Source organism: Euleptes europaea, chromosome 2, assembly GCF_029931775.1.
Source record: "Euleptes europaea isolate rEulEur1 chromosome 2, rEulEur1.hap1, whole genome shotgun sequence".
NCBI classification, from domain to species: Eukaryota; Metazoa; Chordata; class Lepidosauria; order Squamata; family Sphaerodactylidae; genus Euleptes; species Euleptes europaea.
In genome coordinates, this window is record NC_079313.1 from 5,647,336 (window position 1) to 5,663,900 (window position 16,565).

At 49.3% G+C, this 16,565-nt stretch overlaps 1 protein-coding gene across 1 annotated transcript in view; it reads left to right on the plus strand.

The window, feature by feature from the left end:
• Positions 1–16,238, plus strand: part of ABCA7 (ATP binding cassette subfamily A member 7) — an 82,341-nt gene extending 66,103 nt beyond the window's left edge. The window contains exons 36-48 of the mRNA XM_056867660.1: positions 579–694; positions 2,019–2,163; positions 2,878–3,001; positions 6,072–6,201; positions 7,203–7,323; positions 8,595–8,657; positions 9,211–9,317; positions 9,934–10,075; positions 12,105–12,239; positions 12,836–12,939; positions 14,248–14,340; positions 15,232–15,475; positions 16,092–16,238. Of these exons, the coding sequence (XP_056723638.1) occupies positions 579–694; positions 2,019–2,163; positions 2,878–3,001; positions 6,072–6,201; positions 7,203–7,323; positions 8,595–8,657; positions 9,211–9,317; positions 9,934–10,075; positions 12,105–12,239; positions 12,836–12,939; positions 14,248–14,340; positions 15,232–15,475; positions 16,092–16,238 (1,671 nt within the window). The remainder of the gene's footprint in view (positions 1–578; positions 695–2,018; positions 2,164–2,877; positions 3,002–6,071; positions 6,202–7,202; positions 7,324–8,594; positions 8,658–9,210; positions 9,318–9,933; positions 10,076–12,104; positions 12,240–12,835; positions 12,940–14,247; positions 14,341–15,231; positions 15,476–16,091) is intronic.
• The last annotated feature ends 327 nt before the right edge of the window (positions 16,239–16,565 follow it).

Consider the following 16,565-nt stretch of genomic DNA (forward strand, 5'->3'; position numbering starts at 1 on the left):
GGTTTGCCAGTGCCTTCCTCTGCACAGCAACCCTGGTATTCCTTGGTGGTCTCCCATCCAAATACTAACCAGGGCTGACCCTGCTTAGCTTCTGAGATCTGACGAGATCAGGCTAGCCTGGGCCATCCAGGGCAGGGCAGGCTCTAGAGGCTCAATATTCCCATCTCCACATAAACATACACATTCTTTAGATGGTAAACCTCTATTACTTTCCTTCAAGAATCGCTGCTTACCTTAATAAGGTGAAAACCCTTCTATGACCAGGGTTATCGAAATGCTTAACATAAGGCTTCAAAGCTTATTTAACATGCCGGGATCGTAAAGAAAGCTCAGAGCAATCAGTTTGTTTAATTGGTAAGGCCAACTGGTCCATGCACTTCACTACACAGTGATTGTTCACAGCCATTACTTTTGGATTTTGCTTACTGTCTACTCCTTTTCCTTGTTAAAAGAGCTATGGTGGCTGGCTGGGACACATGCTCGAGTGGGGAGCCACCCACCTTCTTCTGGAACTGCGTGCTGGCTCTTTGCCCCCCTCCCCAAAGAGGGGCTGACCTTCCCTCGCCTCTTCCCCGCAGTGCAATTATCTCGTTCCGGCCGTTCTGGTGGTCCTGATCTTCATCTGCTTCCAGCAGAAGTCCTATGTGTCGCCGGCTAACCTCCCGACCCTAATTCTGCTGCTCCTTCTCTACGGGTAAGACCAGGGCGATGGGGAATCACGGTCGGCCCTTGGCCGCACGGGAGGCGAAGGTTGAACAGGGTACGTCGCTTGTGAATTAAGTACCCAAAAGGTCAAGAAGAAAGAAACATTCGAGGCCAAAAGTTATACAATTAAAAGGAAAACAATTAAAAGGTTATGTCAGTGCACAATGTCTATATATGTGAGAGCCAGCGTGGTGTAGTGGTTAAGAGCAGTGGTTTGGAGTGGTGGACTCTAATCTGGAGAACCGGGTTTGATTCCCCCCTCCTCCACATGAACAGCGGAAGCTAATCTGGTGAACTGGGTTGGTTTCCCCACTCCTCCACATAAAGCCAGCTGGGTGACCTTGGGCTAGTCACAGCTCTCTCAGCCCCACCTACCTCACAGGGTGTCTGTTGTGGGGAGGAGAAGGGAAGGTGACTGTAAACCGGTTTGAGTCTCCCTTAAATGGTAGAGAAAGTTGGCATATAAAAACCAACTCTGCTTCTGTATTCCACCTGGTATTTTCCACCTGCTCACCTAGCTGAAGTTTGTGGGTGTTGCGATTTGTACTTCAGAGGCGCCTAGGTAATTTAATATGTTTATAGGATTTTACAGGGCCATTTTAAAATGCTTTTATTGATTTAATAGGACTTTTATTGTTTGCAAGCCACTCTGAGCCCGGCTTTGGCTGGGGAGAGAGGGGTAATAAATGAAAATAATAATAATAACGATAATAATATTAACATTAATAATATTATTATCGTTATTATTATTATTTTCATTTATTACCCCTCTCTCCCCAGCCAAAGCTGGGCTCAGAGTGGCTTGCAAACTACAAAAGTAGTATTAAATCAAACTACAGGTCCATTAAAACATTTTAAAATGGCCCTATAAAATCCTAAATATAATATAATTAATAATATAATATAATATAATATAATATAATATAATATATGAGATAGATGAGATGAGATGAGATGAGATGAGATTATATTATATTATATTATATTATATGTTGTTGTTATTACAGGTTAAAATCTACTAACACATAGAACACATATATGGTGCAGCAAAAGCCTACGAAATGTCGCTTGTGAACTGAACGAGAGGAGAGGGGCAACTGTAGATTGGGGCGGGGGTTCTGGGAAGGAGGCTCCCCAGTTCCCCCTGTCCTCTCTCTTGTATGCGCGCGGCGTTGCCGAGAAGGGAGCAGATTGCACCTTATCCCCAGCAAGGCTCAAAGGAGCATGGAAAAGCCATACTTGGGTTCCTCCGCGGGAAATGGGAGATCGATCACACAGATTTCTCTCTCTCCTTGTCTCCCCAACCCCGTCAGCTGGTCGATCACACCCCTGATGTACCCAGCCTCCTTCTTCTTCAGTGTCCCCAGCACGGCTTACGTGGCCCTGACGTGCATCAACCTCTTTATTGGGATCAACGGCAGTGTGGCGACTTTCGTCCTTGAACTCTTTACGGATAAGGTGGGCCGTGGGACCCTTGAGGCTTCTGGTGGTGGGGAGGGGGGAGGGGAGGGGAATTGTACCCCCAGCTATCTGGGTCCTAGAGTTTGAGCAGTCTTTTAAACCTCCGACTACTAGAGAGCGTTAGACTATCCCCCACTGATCAACTCAAGGTACAGTTGGTAATATGCAAATTGAGTCAACAGTCTGAAATTAAATCAAAAGAGTTTCTGTCTAGACATTAGGAAGAATTTTCTAACAGTCAGAGCGGTTCCTCGGTGGAACAGGCTTCCTTGGGAGGTGGTGAGCTCTCCTTCCCTGGAGGTTTTTAAGAAGAAGTTAGATGGCCATCCGTCAGCAATGCTGATTCTATGACCTTGTGCAGATCATGAGAGGGAGGGCATCTTGGCCATCTTCTGGGCATGGAGTAGGGGGTCACTGGGGTGTGTGGGAGGGGGAGGTAGTTGTGAATTTCCTGCATTGTGCAGGGAATTGGACTAGATGACGCTGGTGGTCCCTTCCAGCTCTATGACTCTATGATTCTATATCTAATAAATGAGTCAATGACAAACCTCTTAGAAATTCTTAACCTAGCAAACAGCTGGGTCGAAACCTGTTTTAAGCTGGATCGATTTGCTCGAACGGCCCTCCCTGAAGTCTAGAAATTTGTAATTCTCCCTTTGTGCGTAATAACGGAAGTCTGGTTGGCACCCCTTTTTTGTCTTTTCGGAGCAGAAACTGAACGACATCAACGTCATCTTGAAGAAAGTCTTCTTGGTCTTTCCCCACTTCTGCCTAGGCCGGGGGTTGATCGACATGGTGAAAAACCAAGCCATGGCCGACGCCTTTGAGAGGTTCGGTGAGTGACGGCGAGGATCCAGCGTGGTGGAGTGGTTAGGAGCAGTGGACTCCAGTCTGGAGAACCGGGTTCAGTTCCCCCCTCCTCCACATGAGCGGCCGACTCTAATCTGGAGAACCGGGTTCAATTCCCCATATGCCTCCTCGTGAAGCCTGCTAGGTGATTTTGGGCTAGTCACAGTTCTCTCCGAACTCTCTCAGGCCCACCTCCTCCAAACCACTGCTCTTAACCACTACACCACGCTGACTGCTTGTGGACATGCTGGCAACAGCAGTCTTACAACCATGAGGTCCAAAGTTGAACATTTTAACAAAATACCTTATAGATTGGTTCTTGTAGGTTATCCGGGCTGTGTAACCGTGGTCTTGGAATTTTCTTTCCTGACGTTTCGCCAGCAACTGTGGCAGGCATCTTCAGAGTAGTAACACTGAAGGACAGTGTCTCTCAGTGTCAAGGGTGTAGGAAGAGTAATATATAGTCAGAAAGGGGTTGGGCTTGAGCTGAGTATTGTCCTGCAAAAGTATTGTCCTGTAAGTATCAAGATAATGTGCTAATGAGGGTATGGTATGTTAATATGGAACCATTGTATCCTGAAGTGATCTGTTAATGTGTGTAATCCAAAGCTAATCTGTATGGCTATTGTTGAATGTTGTCTTTGTCTGGAGGTTTTTCAGGGCAGGAAGCCAAGCCTTATTCATTCTTAAACTCTCCTCTTTTCTGTTAAAGTTGTGCTGATGTTTATGAATTTCAATGGCTTCTCTGTGCAATCTGACAAAATAGTTGGTAGAATTGTCCCGTCTTTCAGTGTCTTGGAATAAGACCCTGTGTCCTGTTTGTGTCAGTCCATGTTCAGCCACTGCTGATTTCTCAGGTTGGCCAAGTCTGCAGTATCTTTCATGTTCTTTTATCCTTGTTTGTATGCTGCGTTTTGTGGTCCCGATGTAAACTTCTCCACAGCTGCAAGGTATACGATATACTCCTGCAGAGGTGAGGGGGTCTCTTTTGTCTTTTGCTGATCGTAGCATTTGTTGTATTTTCTTGGTGGGTTTAAACACTGTTTGTAGGTTATGTTTTTTCAAAAGTTTCTCCATCCTATCAGTGACTCCTTTAATAAATGGCAAGAATACCTTTCCTATGGGAGACTGTTTTTCTTGAGTTTTCTGATTTTTGTTTGGTTTAATGGCCCTTCTGATTTCATTCTTGGAGTAGCCGTTTGCTAGCAGTGCATGATTTAGATGATTAGTTTCTTCCTTGAGAAACTGTGGTTCACAGATCCGTCTTGCACGGTCCATTAATGTTTTGATTATTCCTCTTTTCTGTCGGGGGTGGTGGTTGGAGTTTTTGTGTAAGTAGCGATCTGTGTGAGTTGGTTTCCGGTAGACCTTGTGACCTAACTGAAGGTTTGATTTACGGATGACAAGGGTGTCAAGAAATGGGAGTTTACCCTCAATTTCCTTTTCCATGGTAAACTGAATGTTTGGATGGATATTATTAAGATGGTTTAGAAAGTCCATTAATTTTTCTTCACCATGGCTCCAAATGGTAAATGTATCATCTACGAACCTGAACCAGACTGTAGGTTTGTAAGGTGCTGATTCTAATGCTGTCTTTTCAAAATATTCCATGTAAAAGTTTGCTATTACTGGACTGAGTGGACTTCCCATAGCTACTCCATCAATCTGTTCATAAAATTCTTGATCCCATAGGAAATAACTTGTTGTCAAACAATGGTGAAATAAGGCTGTTATATCTTCTGGAAAAATCTGGTTAATCAATGAGATTGTGTCTTTTACTGGAACCTTGGTAAAGAGGGATACAACATCAAAACTGATTAATATATCCTTTGGATTGAGTCTTAACGGACTGATTTTGTTGATGAAGTGAGTTGAATCTTTGATGTAAGAAGTGGTTTTTCCAATGTGGTCCTGTAGGAGGGTGGTCAAATATTTAGCTAATTCATATGTTGGGGAACCAATGGCACTCACGATGGGTCGGAGTGGAACGGAATCCTTATGAATTTTAGGTAGTCCATATAATCGTGGTGGTTGTGCTTCAGTCTTGCATAGTTTTCTGTGTGTGTCGGGATGAAGAGTGGAATTCTTGATCAGAATGCTAGTTTTCCTGGTAATTTTGCAAGTTGGATCTCGTTTTAGTTTTTTGTATGTGGCAGGGTCACTGATAGGATGGAGAAACTTTTGAAAAAACATAACCTACAAACAGTGTTTAAACCCACCAAGAAAATACAACAAATGCTACGATCAGCAAAAGACAAAAGAGACCCCCTCACCTCTGCAGGAGTATATCGTATACCTTGCAGCTGTGGAGAAGTTTACATCGGGACCACAAAACGCAGCATACAAACAAGGATAAAAGAACATGAAAGATACTGCAGACTTGGCCAACCTGAGAAATCAGCAGTGGCTGAACATGGACTGACACAAACAGGACACAGGGTCTTATTCCAAGACACTGAAAGACTGGACAATTCTACCAACTATTTTGTCAGATTGCACAGAGAAGCCATTGAAATTCATAAACATCAGCACAACTTTAACAGAAAAGAGGAGAGTTTAAGAATGAATAAGGCTTGGCTTCCTGCCCTGAAAAACCTCCAGACAAAGACAACATTCAACAATAGCCATACAGATTAGCTTTGGATTACACACATTAACAGATCACTTCAGGATACAATGGTTCCATATTAACATACCATACCCTCATTAGCACATTATCTTGATACTTACAGGACAATACTTTTGCAGGACAATACTCAGCTCAAGCCCAACCCCTTTCTGACTATATATTACTCTTCCTACACCCTTGACACTGAGAGACACTGTCCTTCAGTGTTACTACTCTGAAGATGCCTGCCACAGTTGCTGGCGAAACGTCAGGAAAGAAAATTCCAAGACCACGGTTACACAGCCCGGATAACCTACAAGAACCAATGAACTCTGACCGTGAAAGCCTTCGACAATACCTTATAGATGTTCTTAACTGGATTATGGAAAATACGTCGTCCTACCAGTGGGGGTCGCTTTCTTTTCACCTTTCGTTTCTCCTCTCCCAGGCGACAAGCATTTTATTTCTCCGCTCAGCTGGGACCTGGCCGGGAAAAATATCTTTGCCATGGCTGTTGAAGGGGTCATCTTTTTCATCTTCACCATCCTGGTGCAGTACAAATTCTTCATCCATCTCCGGTGAGAGCAGCATGCGTGTGGCAGCCGGGGATGTTAATGGGTGCAGGGGCCGTGGCTCAGTGGTCGAGAATCTGCTTGGCATGCAGAAGGTCCTAGGTTCAATCCCCGGCATCTCCAGTTAAAGGGACTAGGCAAGTAGGTGATATGAAAGACCCCTGCCTGAGACCCTGGAGAGCCGCTGCCGGTCTGAGTAGACAATACTGGCTTTGATGGACCAAGGGTCTGATTCGGTATAAGGCAGCTTCATGAGTTCATGTCTTCATGCATGTGGCAGCCGGGGACATTAAGTTGGCGGTCTTGCCAAAGCAAGATCAAAGGTGCTTCCCTTCCTCTCTGCTGAAGGTTGATTCCTTCATGCAGCTGCGCTTGAAATCCATGCAGCTGATCTCTGGGCGCCAGATATCGTCAGCAAAGGAGGCAGGTCCCCGCCCAGAGGAGCTTACAGTCTTAATGCTGTTAGTTTAGTTATTGATGACTGTGTTCCTCCTTGCTGCTAAAAAAAAAATCAAGGCAGTTACCGCTCTGGGTTTCAGTCCCCCTCTCCTTTTTGAGGATGGGGTTGCCACATACAGGGCCCCGGGCAGGTGCCTGTGCAAACAGGGATGTCGGCATTGGGGGATAGCAGAAAGCGCTGGGAGCTGACCTCTTCTCTTCTCTCTCCTCTCTTCCTCTTCTCTCTCCTTTCTCTCCTCTCCTGTTCTCTCTTCCCTCCCCTCCCCTCCCCTCCTCTCCCCTCCCCTCCCCTCCCCTCCTCTCTTCTCTTCTCTTCTCTTCTCTTCTCTTCTCTTCTCTTCTCTTCTCTTCTCTTCTCTTCTCTTCTCTTCTCTTCCCTCTTCTCTTCTCTTCCCTCTTCTCCTGTTCTCTTCCCTCTTCTCCTGTTCTCTTCCCTCCCCTCTCTCCGTTCTCTTCTCTCTCCTCTCCTCTCCTCTCTTCTTCTCTCCTCTCCTGTCTCCTGTCTCCTGTCTCCTGTCTCCTGTCTCCTGTCTCTCTTCTCTCTCAAGGCCTTTCCCTGTCAAGCTGCCTCCCCTGGAGGAGGAGGATGAGGACGTGGCCAAAGAACGGAAGAGGATTGTGAGCAGGAAGCACCGGGGAGACATCTTGGTGCTCCAAGACCTGACAAAGGTGGAGTTGGCCCGTCTGAGTTGGTTTGTTTTTTAAGCCCTGCTCAGTAACTAAAACTAAAGTTGTTCTGTGAGTGGAGCCAGGGCAGTGTGGTTCTGGTGCGGGACCAGTTTGGATGTGTGGGGGTGCATGTGTAAATTGCCGTCAAGTCGCACCCAATTTATGACAGCCGGGTTTTAAGGCAAGAGACATTCAGAGGGGTTTTTGCCATTGCCCGCCTCTGGGTAACAAACCTGGACTTCTTGGTGGTTTCCCATCCAAGGGCTAACCAGGGTTGACCCTGCTCAGCTTCCAAAATCTTATGAAATCAGGCTAGTCTGGGCCATCCAGGTCAGGGCAAAAGATATACAAAGGTGGTTTCCAATTGCTTGCCTCTGCGTAGCAACTCTGGACTTCCTTGGGGGTCTCCCCTCCAAGTACTAACCAGGGCCAACCCTGCTTAGCTTCTGAGATTGAATGAGATCAGGCTAGCCTGGGCCATCCAGGTCAGAGGAAAATACATACAGAGGTGATTTGGCCATTGCCTGCCTCTCCGTAGCGACTCTGGACTTCCTTGGTGGTCTCCCATCCAAGTTCTAACCAGGGCCGACCCTGCTTAGCTTCTGAGATCTGACAAGATCAGCCTAGCCTGAGCCATCCAGGTCAGGGCAAGAGATGTTCAGAGGTGGTTTGCCATTGCCTACCTCTGCATAGCAACCCTGGACTTCCTTGGTGGTCTCCCATCCAAGTCCTAACCGGGGCTGACCTTGCTTAGCTTCCAGTACCTAATGAGATCAGGCTAGCCTGGGCCATTCAGGTCAGGGCAGGTGCTGCTCCGTGGTTCCGAAAGCAGGGTCGACAGAAATTATTTTTACTTCCCTCCCAGCTTAAAATATCGCTCGTGCTTTTACTCACCACCCCCCACCCCCCGCACACACACATACATTGATGCACATCTTTCTCCTCTCCCCCGTTTTATTCCCACAACCACTCTGTGATGTTGATCCGGGTGAGAGCTTCATGGCCAAGCCGGAGTTTGAACCCAGGTCTCTCCTATCCTGTTCCGACGTCTAACCCCTCAACCTCTCTGCCTCTTGGAACGTGCTGTGGTTTTGAGTCCGCGGCCGAGGCTACTGACGAGCTGGTCTCAGCAGTGCGGGAGGGCTTGGAACTGCTGGCTCGCCCCAGTGATGGCCCGGGGCTATTCGGCTGGGCCAGAGGGGCTCCGATGAGGAACAGGATGGAGGAGTGTGTGGGTTCCCAGTTGACCGGCTCGGGTGTCCCGTCTCCAGGTTTACCGGAGGAACAGGAAGCCAGCCGTGGACCGTTTGTGCGTGGGGATCCCTCCAGGAGAGGTAATCTACCTTCCTTACATCAGAAGAGCCCTGCTGGAACAAACAGGGGGGGGGGCTATCTGGTCCAGAGCCAGTATGGAGTAGGGGTTAACAGGTGCAGACTCTAATCTGGAGAGCTGGGTTCGATTCCCCACTCCTCCGCATGAGCGGTGGACTCTAATCTGGCGAACCGGGCTGCTCCTCCACATGAAGCCGGCTGGGTGACCTTGAGCTAGTCACAGCTCTCTTAGAGCTCTCTCAGCCCCACCAGCCTCACAGGGTGTCTGTTGTGGGGAGGGGTGGGGAATCGAACCCAGTTCTCCAGATCAGAGTCCACCGCTCTTAACCACTCCACCACACTGCCACAAGGCTCTTCGCTGTTTGGGCTGCAACAGGCTACCCCTCTGGGTTCTTGCACAAGAAGTGGGAGTCCAACCTGGTCCATCGTGGCGCTCCGGGAAACCCAGTGGGGTGTTTGTGTGATGTCGGGAAGGAAAAACTTAGAGTGGGTGTGTGTGTGTGGGGGAAACAGTTTGCTTTCAAACTTTAAAGCGCATCTGTCCCCGCTTTGCAGTGTTTTGGCCTCCTGGGTGTGAACGGTGCCGGGAAAACTTCGACCTTCAAAATGCTGACGGGGGACTCGGAGGTGACCTCGGGAGAGGCATTTCTAAAAGGCTATAGGTAAGTGGGGAGGGGGATTTCTGGCAGACGGTAAAATGGATTGGATCGGGAAGACTGTGTTTTGGAAACCTCCCTGTGTTTTTTAAAACCTCCTCGCAAGTAGAAATCTAACACCACAAGGAAAGGAGGAGGGGAAAACGCCAACCCTTCCCCCCTGATGTGCTAGTTTTTTTATTTTGCGAGGAGCAAAGAGACTTTCAAAGCAGGAATCAAGCCCCTGCTGTCGGCGGCAGGTCCCCCCCCACACACCTTTTACAATCTCCAGAACTTTTCAGCTCACGAACTCCTTCCTCTGCGCGGGGGAACCAGGTGCAAATCCAACCCATATATGACCCAGTCTCGCCACACTGGATGAACGACGGCCAGGGAATTGTAAGCAGGTGTACCCCGTAGACCGTGGTTGTGTTTTGTCAAGAGAGAAGGGCCTGACCTCGGCAGACGTCTGTCAGGGATGCTTTATAACAAGAGTTGGAAGAATATTGGGGGGAGCTTGATGTGGCTTCCAAGTTTGGGGTGGTGACCGGAAGGGTGTTGGCGGGTGCCTTTGTGGCTAGTTTGTTCAGGATTTCTTCTGCCCTGACTAACTTCTCCCCTCTCCCCCCTCCCAACTGCCCAGTGTGCTTAGCGATCTGCAATCCATCCATCAAAACATGGGCTACTGTCCCCAGTTCGACGCCATCAACAACCTTCTGACGGCTCGCGAGCACCTCCGGTTCTACTGCCGCCTGCGTGGGGTCCCAGAGAGCACAATTCCTGGGGTAAGAGCATAGTTTTCTGTGTGGGGCAGGCAGCATCTGGAAACCACTGGCACCACTGGAAACCACTGGAGCCAGTATGGAGTTGTGGTTAAGAGCGGTGGACTCTGATCTAGAGAACTGGGTTCGATTCCCCACTCTTCCATGTGAGCGGCGGACTCTAATCTGGAGAACTGGGTTCGATTCCCCACTCCTCCACATGAGCGGCGGACTCTAATCTGGAGAACCGGGTTCGATTCCCCACTCCTCCACATGAGCGGCGGACTCTAATCTGGAGAACCGGGTTCGATTCCCCACTCCTGCACATGAAGCCAGCCAATGTCCTTGGGCTAGTCACAGTTCTCTCCAAGCTCTCTTAGCCTCACCTACCTCACAGGGTGTCTCTTGTGGGGAGGGGAAGGGAAGGCGATCGTAAGCCGGTTTGATTCTTCTTTAAATGGGAGAGAAAGTCAGCATATAAAAAAACAACTCCTCTTCTAACTCCAGCAGTAGTGAAGACCAAAGGGCACTCTGCATACTTTCAGGTGCTGAGGTCCTCGATGGAGTGACTTTTTCTGTGTCAAAGGTCTGAAGTATGCAACGCAGGGCCTTTTCAGTGGTGACTCCCCTGGGTTGTGGAAGTCTCTGCCACAGGATGTTCGCCCTACTGCTTCCCTTCTGGTCTTCTGGAATTCAGCTGAGATTATTTTGTTACTGGGTGGGGCGGGGAGAGCTTTGACAGTTTCCGTTTCTGCTCTTGTTCTTTGGTTGACAGACGGCTGGTTTTATGGGATGTTTTAAATGGACGTGATTGTTTTTCGCTGATCTCTATTGCTGCAGTCATCTGCTCCCCCCACAAAAAACCTGTTTTTTAATTGCTTTATTCCCCCAAAAGGAAGTTTTAGTGTGCTGTTAAGATAAATAGGGCGCTCTTCTTACATTTGCATGCAAGTGATAAGGATGTACAGAATTAAACTGTTTTTGTGTATGTGTATAACGTTTCTAAGTAGGTCATCTTGCATTCAGTGTTGTCTTCCTTTGGGATAAATGCAGTGATTGTGAATGTTAGCATAGTGGTTAGAGTTTTGGACAATGGATGTCCTGGACCCAGATTCAGATCCCTTCGCTGCCATGAAATGCATTGGGTGACCAAAGGCCAGTCACTTGCTCTTAGTGAGAGCCAGTGTGGTATAGTGGTTACGAGCGATGGTTAGGAGCAGCGGACTCTAATCCGGAGAACCAGGTTTGATTCCCTGCTCCTCCACATGAAGCCAGCTGTTTGACCTTGGGCTATTCACGGCTGTCTTAGAGCTCTCTCAGCCCCACCTGTCTGTCGTGGGGAGGGGAAGGGAAGGTGATTGTAAGCCGGTTTGATTTTTCCTTAAGGGGTAGAGAAAGTCGGCATATAAAAACCAACTCTTCTTCAGCCTAGCCTACTTCACAGGGTTGTTGTGAAAGAGCATTTTCCTGAGTTAAATTCTGGCCAATATGTGCAAGTGGACGCCCCCCCCCCTTCCCCGAGTGTGACATATTTTCTGCAAATTTGGCTGAAATTACAGTCCTGTACCTTGCAAGGAGAGCCACCGTGGTGTAATGGTTAAGAGGGGAGGACTCTAATCTGGAGAATCGGTTTGGTTTCCCCACTCCCTCCACATGAAGCCTGCTGGGTGACTTTGGGCCAATCACAGTTCTCTCAGAACTCTGACAACCCATCCACATGTCAGTGGCACGCCACCTCTGGACATCTCTTGCCTCGAAAACCCTACGGGGTTGCCATAAGTCAGCTGTGACTTGACGGCACACACCCACAGCCTGTTAAGAGGAGCATTTTCAAAAGGCGTATTCACGGAAGGTTGCTCCCTCGATAGTGTTAGACACAATGGCTAAACGAAGCCTCCATATTCCAAAGCAGTCTACCTCAGAGGATGAATTGCTGGGGGCAGTTAAGTGGAGGGGGGCGGCTTTGGCCGCTGCGTCCTTGCTTGTGGGTTTCCCAGGGGCGCATTGATGGAGTGACGGGACTGATCCTGCCGGGCTTCTCGTGCATGTCCAGGTAGTCCAGGGGGGGCTGTCCACTCTTGGCCTGACGCAGTATGCAGATAGACCCGCCGGCCGGTACAGCGGGGGGAACAAACGCAAGCTGTCCACGGCCATCGCCCTCATTGGAGCGCCGCCTGTCATCTTCCTGGTCAGTGAAGTGGGCTGGGTGGATTTTGTAGGGTTGCCAGGTCCCTCTTCGCCACTGTTGGGAGGTTTTTGGGGTGGACCCTGAGGCGGGCAGGGTTTGGGGAGGGAACATCAATGCCATAGAGTCCAGTGGCCAAAGCGGCCATTTTCTCCAGGGGAACTGATCTCTGTCAGCTGCAGATCAGTTGTAACAGCAGGAGATCTCCAGCTAATACCTGGAGGTTGGCGACCCCAGTGGAGACTTCAGGGCGCCATTTTGACTGGCGACCGCTTTGGCTCATTGTCTTGAGGGGTAGTCATGGGGTTGCCAGCTCCAGGTTGGGAAATACCTGGAGATTTGGGGGGCGGAGCTTTAGGAGGGCAGGGTTTGGGGCAGGGAGGGGACTTCAATGCCATAGAGTCCAACGGCCAAAGGGGCCATTTTCTCCAGAGGAATCGATCTCTACCGGCTGCAGATCAGTTGTAATAGCAGGAGATCTCCAGCTAGTACCTGGAGGTTGGCAACCCTAGGAGTGTTGGGGGGCGGGCCTTCCCCCTGCCTCGGAGACCTTTTGCAAAAGGAACCTTCTCTTTTTGTGGGGTGGGTGTTGCTTCCAGGATGAGCCAACGACTGGGATGGACCCGCGGGCGAAGCGTTTCCTGTGGAACTGCATCCTGGGTGTGATCAAGGATGGCAGGTCCGTGGTGCTCACATCACACAGGTAAGGGGAGCACCCGGGCAGGGAACGAGGCTGTCCCCAAGGCCTTTCGCAGCCCCACAGGGATCCCTCAGCTGCAGACAGCATGGCGCCTCTGTGTCCGGCGATGCACTCTGCCCCAGAGCCGTGGTTGGCTGCGCGTGCGCGCTACCACAAGAAGTGGACCACGTGCCTGGTTGTGCTTGCACATGTAGCGTGGTTTTAGTTGTGTGTTTTTTAAAAGAGCCTCTTGCTATGTTGGCGATACATCTTTTGCTGTTGTGTTGCTAAATTTTGTAACCTAAGCCAATAGAAACCCATACCGCTGTGCAAATATGAGTCTATTTTATATACATTCTAATAGACAGATGATGAGAGGGAGGGCGTCTTGGCCATCTTCTGGGCATGGAGTAGGGGTCACTGGGGGTGTGGCGGTGGGGGGAGGTAGTTGTGAATTTCCTGTATTGTGCAGGGGGTTGGACTAGATGACCCTGGCGGTCCCTTCCAACTATGATTCTATTATTCTAATGCTAAACTCCATTATATATATAAGAAGAAGAAGAAGAGTTGGTTTTATATGCCGACTTTCTCTGCCACTTAAGGAAGAATCAGACTAGCTTACAATCACCTTACCTTCCCCTCCCCACAACAGACACCCTGTGAGGTGGGTAGGGCTGAGAGAGTTAAGAGAGAACTGTGACTAGCCCAAGGTCACCCAGCTGGCTTCATGTGCAGGAGTGGGGAAACCAACCCGGTTCACCAGATTAGCCTCCGCCGCTCATGTGGAGGAGTGGGGAATCAAACCCGGTTCTCCAGATCAGAGTCCACTGCTCTAAACCACCGCTCTTAACCACTACACCACGCTGGCTCCACTAAACCACTACACGTTGTATAAGCTTTTATACAGATATTATAATATGAATACATAAGCTTTTGGCGAGATTTCATGATTCCCCCTTGTTCTGAGGAAGCAAAAGCGAAACAAGGAAAAATCGCGAAACCTTGTCAAAAGCTTACATATTTATATTATAATATCTGTATAAAAGCTTATGGATGTAACGGAGTTTACCATTAATGAACGTATACAAAATAGGCTCATATTTGTATAGTGGTATTGGTTTCTATCGGTTTATGTTCAGGTACCACTCCCCTCTTTGTATATTGGTAGTGTAAACTTTGTTACCTAGCTGGTGAAAAAGGCAGGTGGGAAGTAAATAAAATAAATACATAGGACAACATGTTATAGGAAGCTGAAACAAGGTAGGGCACAGCTTTGGGAGATGCAAAAACCCTCTTTTTTTCCATTTGGATCTATTTCGTTTTCCCCGACAGCATGGAGGAATGTGAGGCCCTGTGCACCCGAATGGCCATCCTGGTGAATGGCCGGTTTCGATGCCTGGGGAGCGTGCAGCACCTGAAGAACAGGTACTTATTTTACTGATTCGTTTTTATTTATTTGGTTCGTTTGTACGCCACCTTTCTCCCCAAGGGAGACCCCCAAGCGGCGTACGTCTTTCTTCCCTCCTCCGTCTTCATCCTCACGACAAACCCTGCGAGGTAAGTTAGGCTGACAGAGTGTGACCAGCTCGAGGTCGCCCAGAACATCAGAAGAGCCCTGCTGGATCAGACCAGTGAGGGTCCATCTAGTCCAGCATCCCCCCTTACACACTGGCCAACCAGTTCCTCTGGAGGAGCAACAAATTGGGCACAGAGACCAAGATCTTCATAAGAACATCAGAAGAGCCCTGCTGGATCAGTTCAGCTGGAGAGCCAGCGTGGTGTAGTGGTTAAGAGCGGTGGTTTGGAGCGGTGGACTCTGATCTGGAGAACCAGGTGTTGGGAATGTTTAGTCTGGAGAAGAGGAGGTTGAGGGGGGACAAGATTGCTCTTTTTAAATATTTGAAGGGCTGTCACTTAGAGGAGGGCAGGGAGCTGTTCCTGTTGGCAGCAGAGGATAGGACTCGCAATAATGGGTTTGAATTGTGGGAAGAAAGGTACTGGCCGGATATTAGGGGAATTTTTTTACAGTAAAAGTTGTTCAACAGTGGAATCGGCTGCCTAGGGAGGTGGTGAGCCCCTCTGGCTGGCAGTCTTTAAGCAGAGGCTGGACAAGCACTTGTCAGGGATGCTCTAGGCTGATCCTGCATTAAGCAGGGGGTTGGACTAGATGGCCTCTATGGCCCCTTCCAACTCTGACTCTATGATTCTAAATCTCCGCCCTTTGCTATGTAGAGCAGAGGGATGTGATCTCTTACACCTGAAAGAGTGTTTTTTTGTAAAGACCCTGCTAAAGCCGCCCGTGTCCTTCTGCCCTAGGTTCGGAGATGGATACACTATCGTGCTTCGGGTCTCCGGGGCCAACCCAGACCTAGGTCCCCTGGAGAAGTTCATCTGGGACGCCTTCCCCAGCATAATTCTCAAGGAGAAACACCACTGCACCCTCCAGTACCAACTGCCGTCTCGTGGCTGTTCCCTGGCCAAGATCTTCGGTGTCCTCTCGGCTCACCAGGGTACCTACCACATAGAAGACTACTCCGTCTCACAGACCACCCTCGACCAGGTGAGGAGGAGGGTCTGCTGCCAAGACAGGAGGCCTTCTCAAGGGTGCCGGGGCTCGGATCTTCTCGGGGTTCCCACAGGGGGAGGGGCCGTGGCTCAGTGATTGGCATGCAGAAGGTCCCAGGTTCAATCCCCGGCATCTCCAGTTAAAGGGACCAGGCAGGTAGGTGATGTGAAAGACCTACGCCTGTGACCCTGGAGAGCCGCTGCCAGTCTGAGCAGACAATACTGACTTTGATGGACCAAGAGTCTAATTCAGTATAAGGCAGTTTCATGTGTTCAAGCAACATCCCTAAAACCAATTCGGGGGGGGGGGGGCGTGGTTCAGTGGTAAAGCATCTGCTTGGGATGCAGAAGGTCCCAGGCTCAATTCCCGGCATCTCCAGTTAAAGGGACTAGGCAAGGAGGTGATGTGAAAGACCTCTGCCTGAGACCCTGGAGAGTCGCTGCCAGTCTGAGTAGACAATACTGAATTTGATGGACCGAGGGTCTGATTCAGTATAAGGCAGTTTCATGTGTTCATGTGTAGTTTGGCATCATGTGACCAGCTCGAGGTCGCACAGAACATCATGTGAGAATAGAGTGGTGATTATCTCCCCTCCCCCTTCCCCCGCAAGGTGTTTGTACATTTCGCTAAGGACCAAAGCGACGAAGACCATCTTAGAGACGCGTCCCCCGTGGCTGACTCCAAGAACCCCAACAGCCACTGGCGAAGAATCACTGGTTTCTTGGAAGATAACAATGTGCAAGAAAGCAGAGTATGAGAAACTGGCCACCTGCAAGAAAGCAGAGTATGAGAAACTGGCCACCAGCGGGGGGTGGGGGGCAGGCGCACACACTGGGCCGTGATTCCTGGAGCGTCTGCAACCCTGAAAGTGGACTCGCGGCGACTTTGTGGCGCTCCTGTCTCTCTTTCCACACACCCTTTCCGGGGGAGCGAATGAGTGCCGAGAATGGACGCGGCCCAATGCCTTACTTAGAGCATTTCGGTAGGGCTTGAAACAGCAGAGAGCGTGCTCGTACGTCAGGGCAGTTCTCCCAGATCAGATTAAAGATCGGCAGAGTCCATCCTTTTTTTCACATGGCAGTCC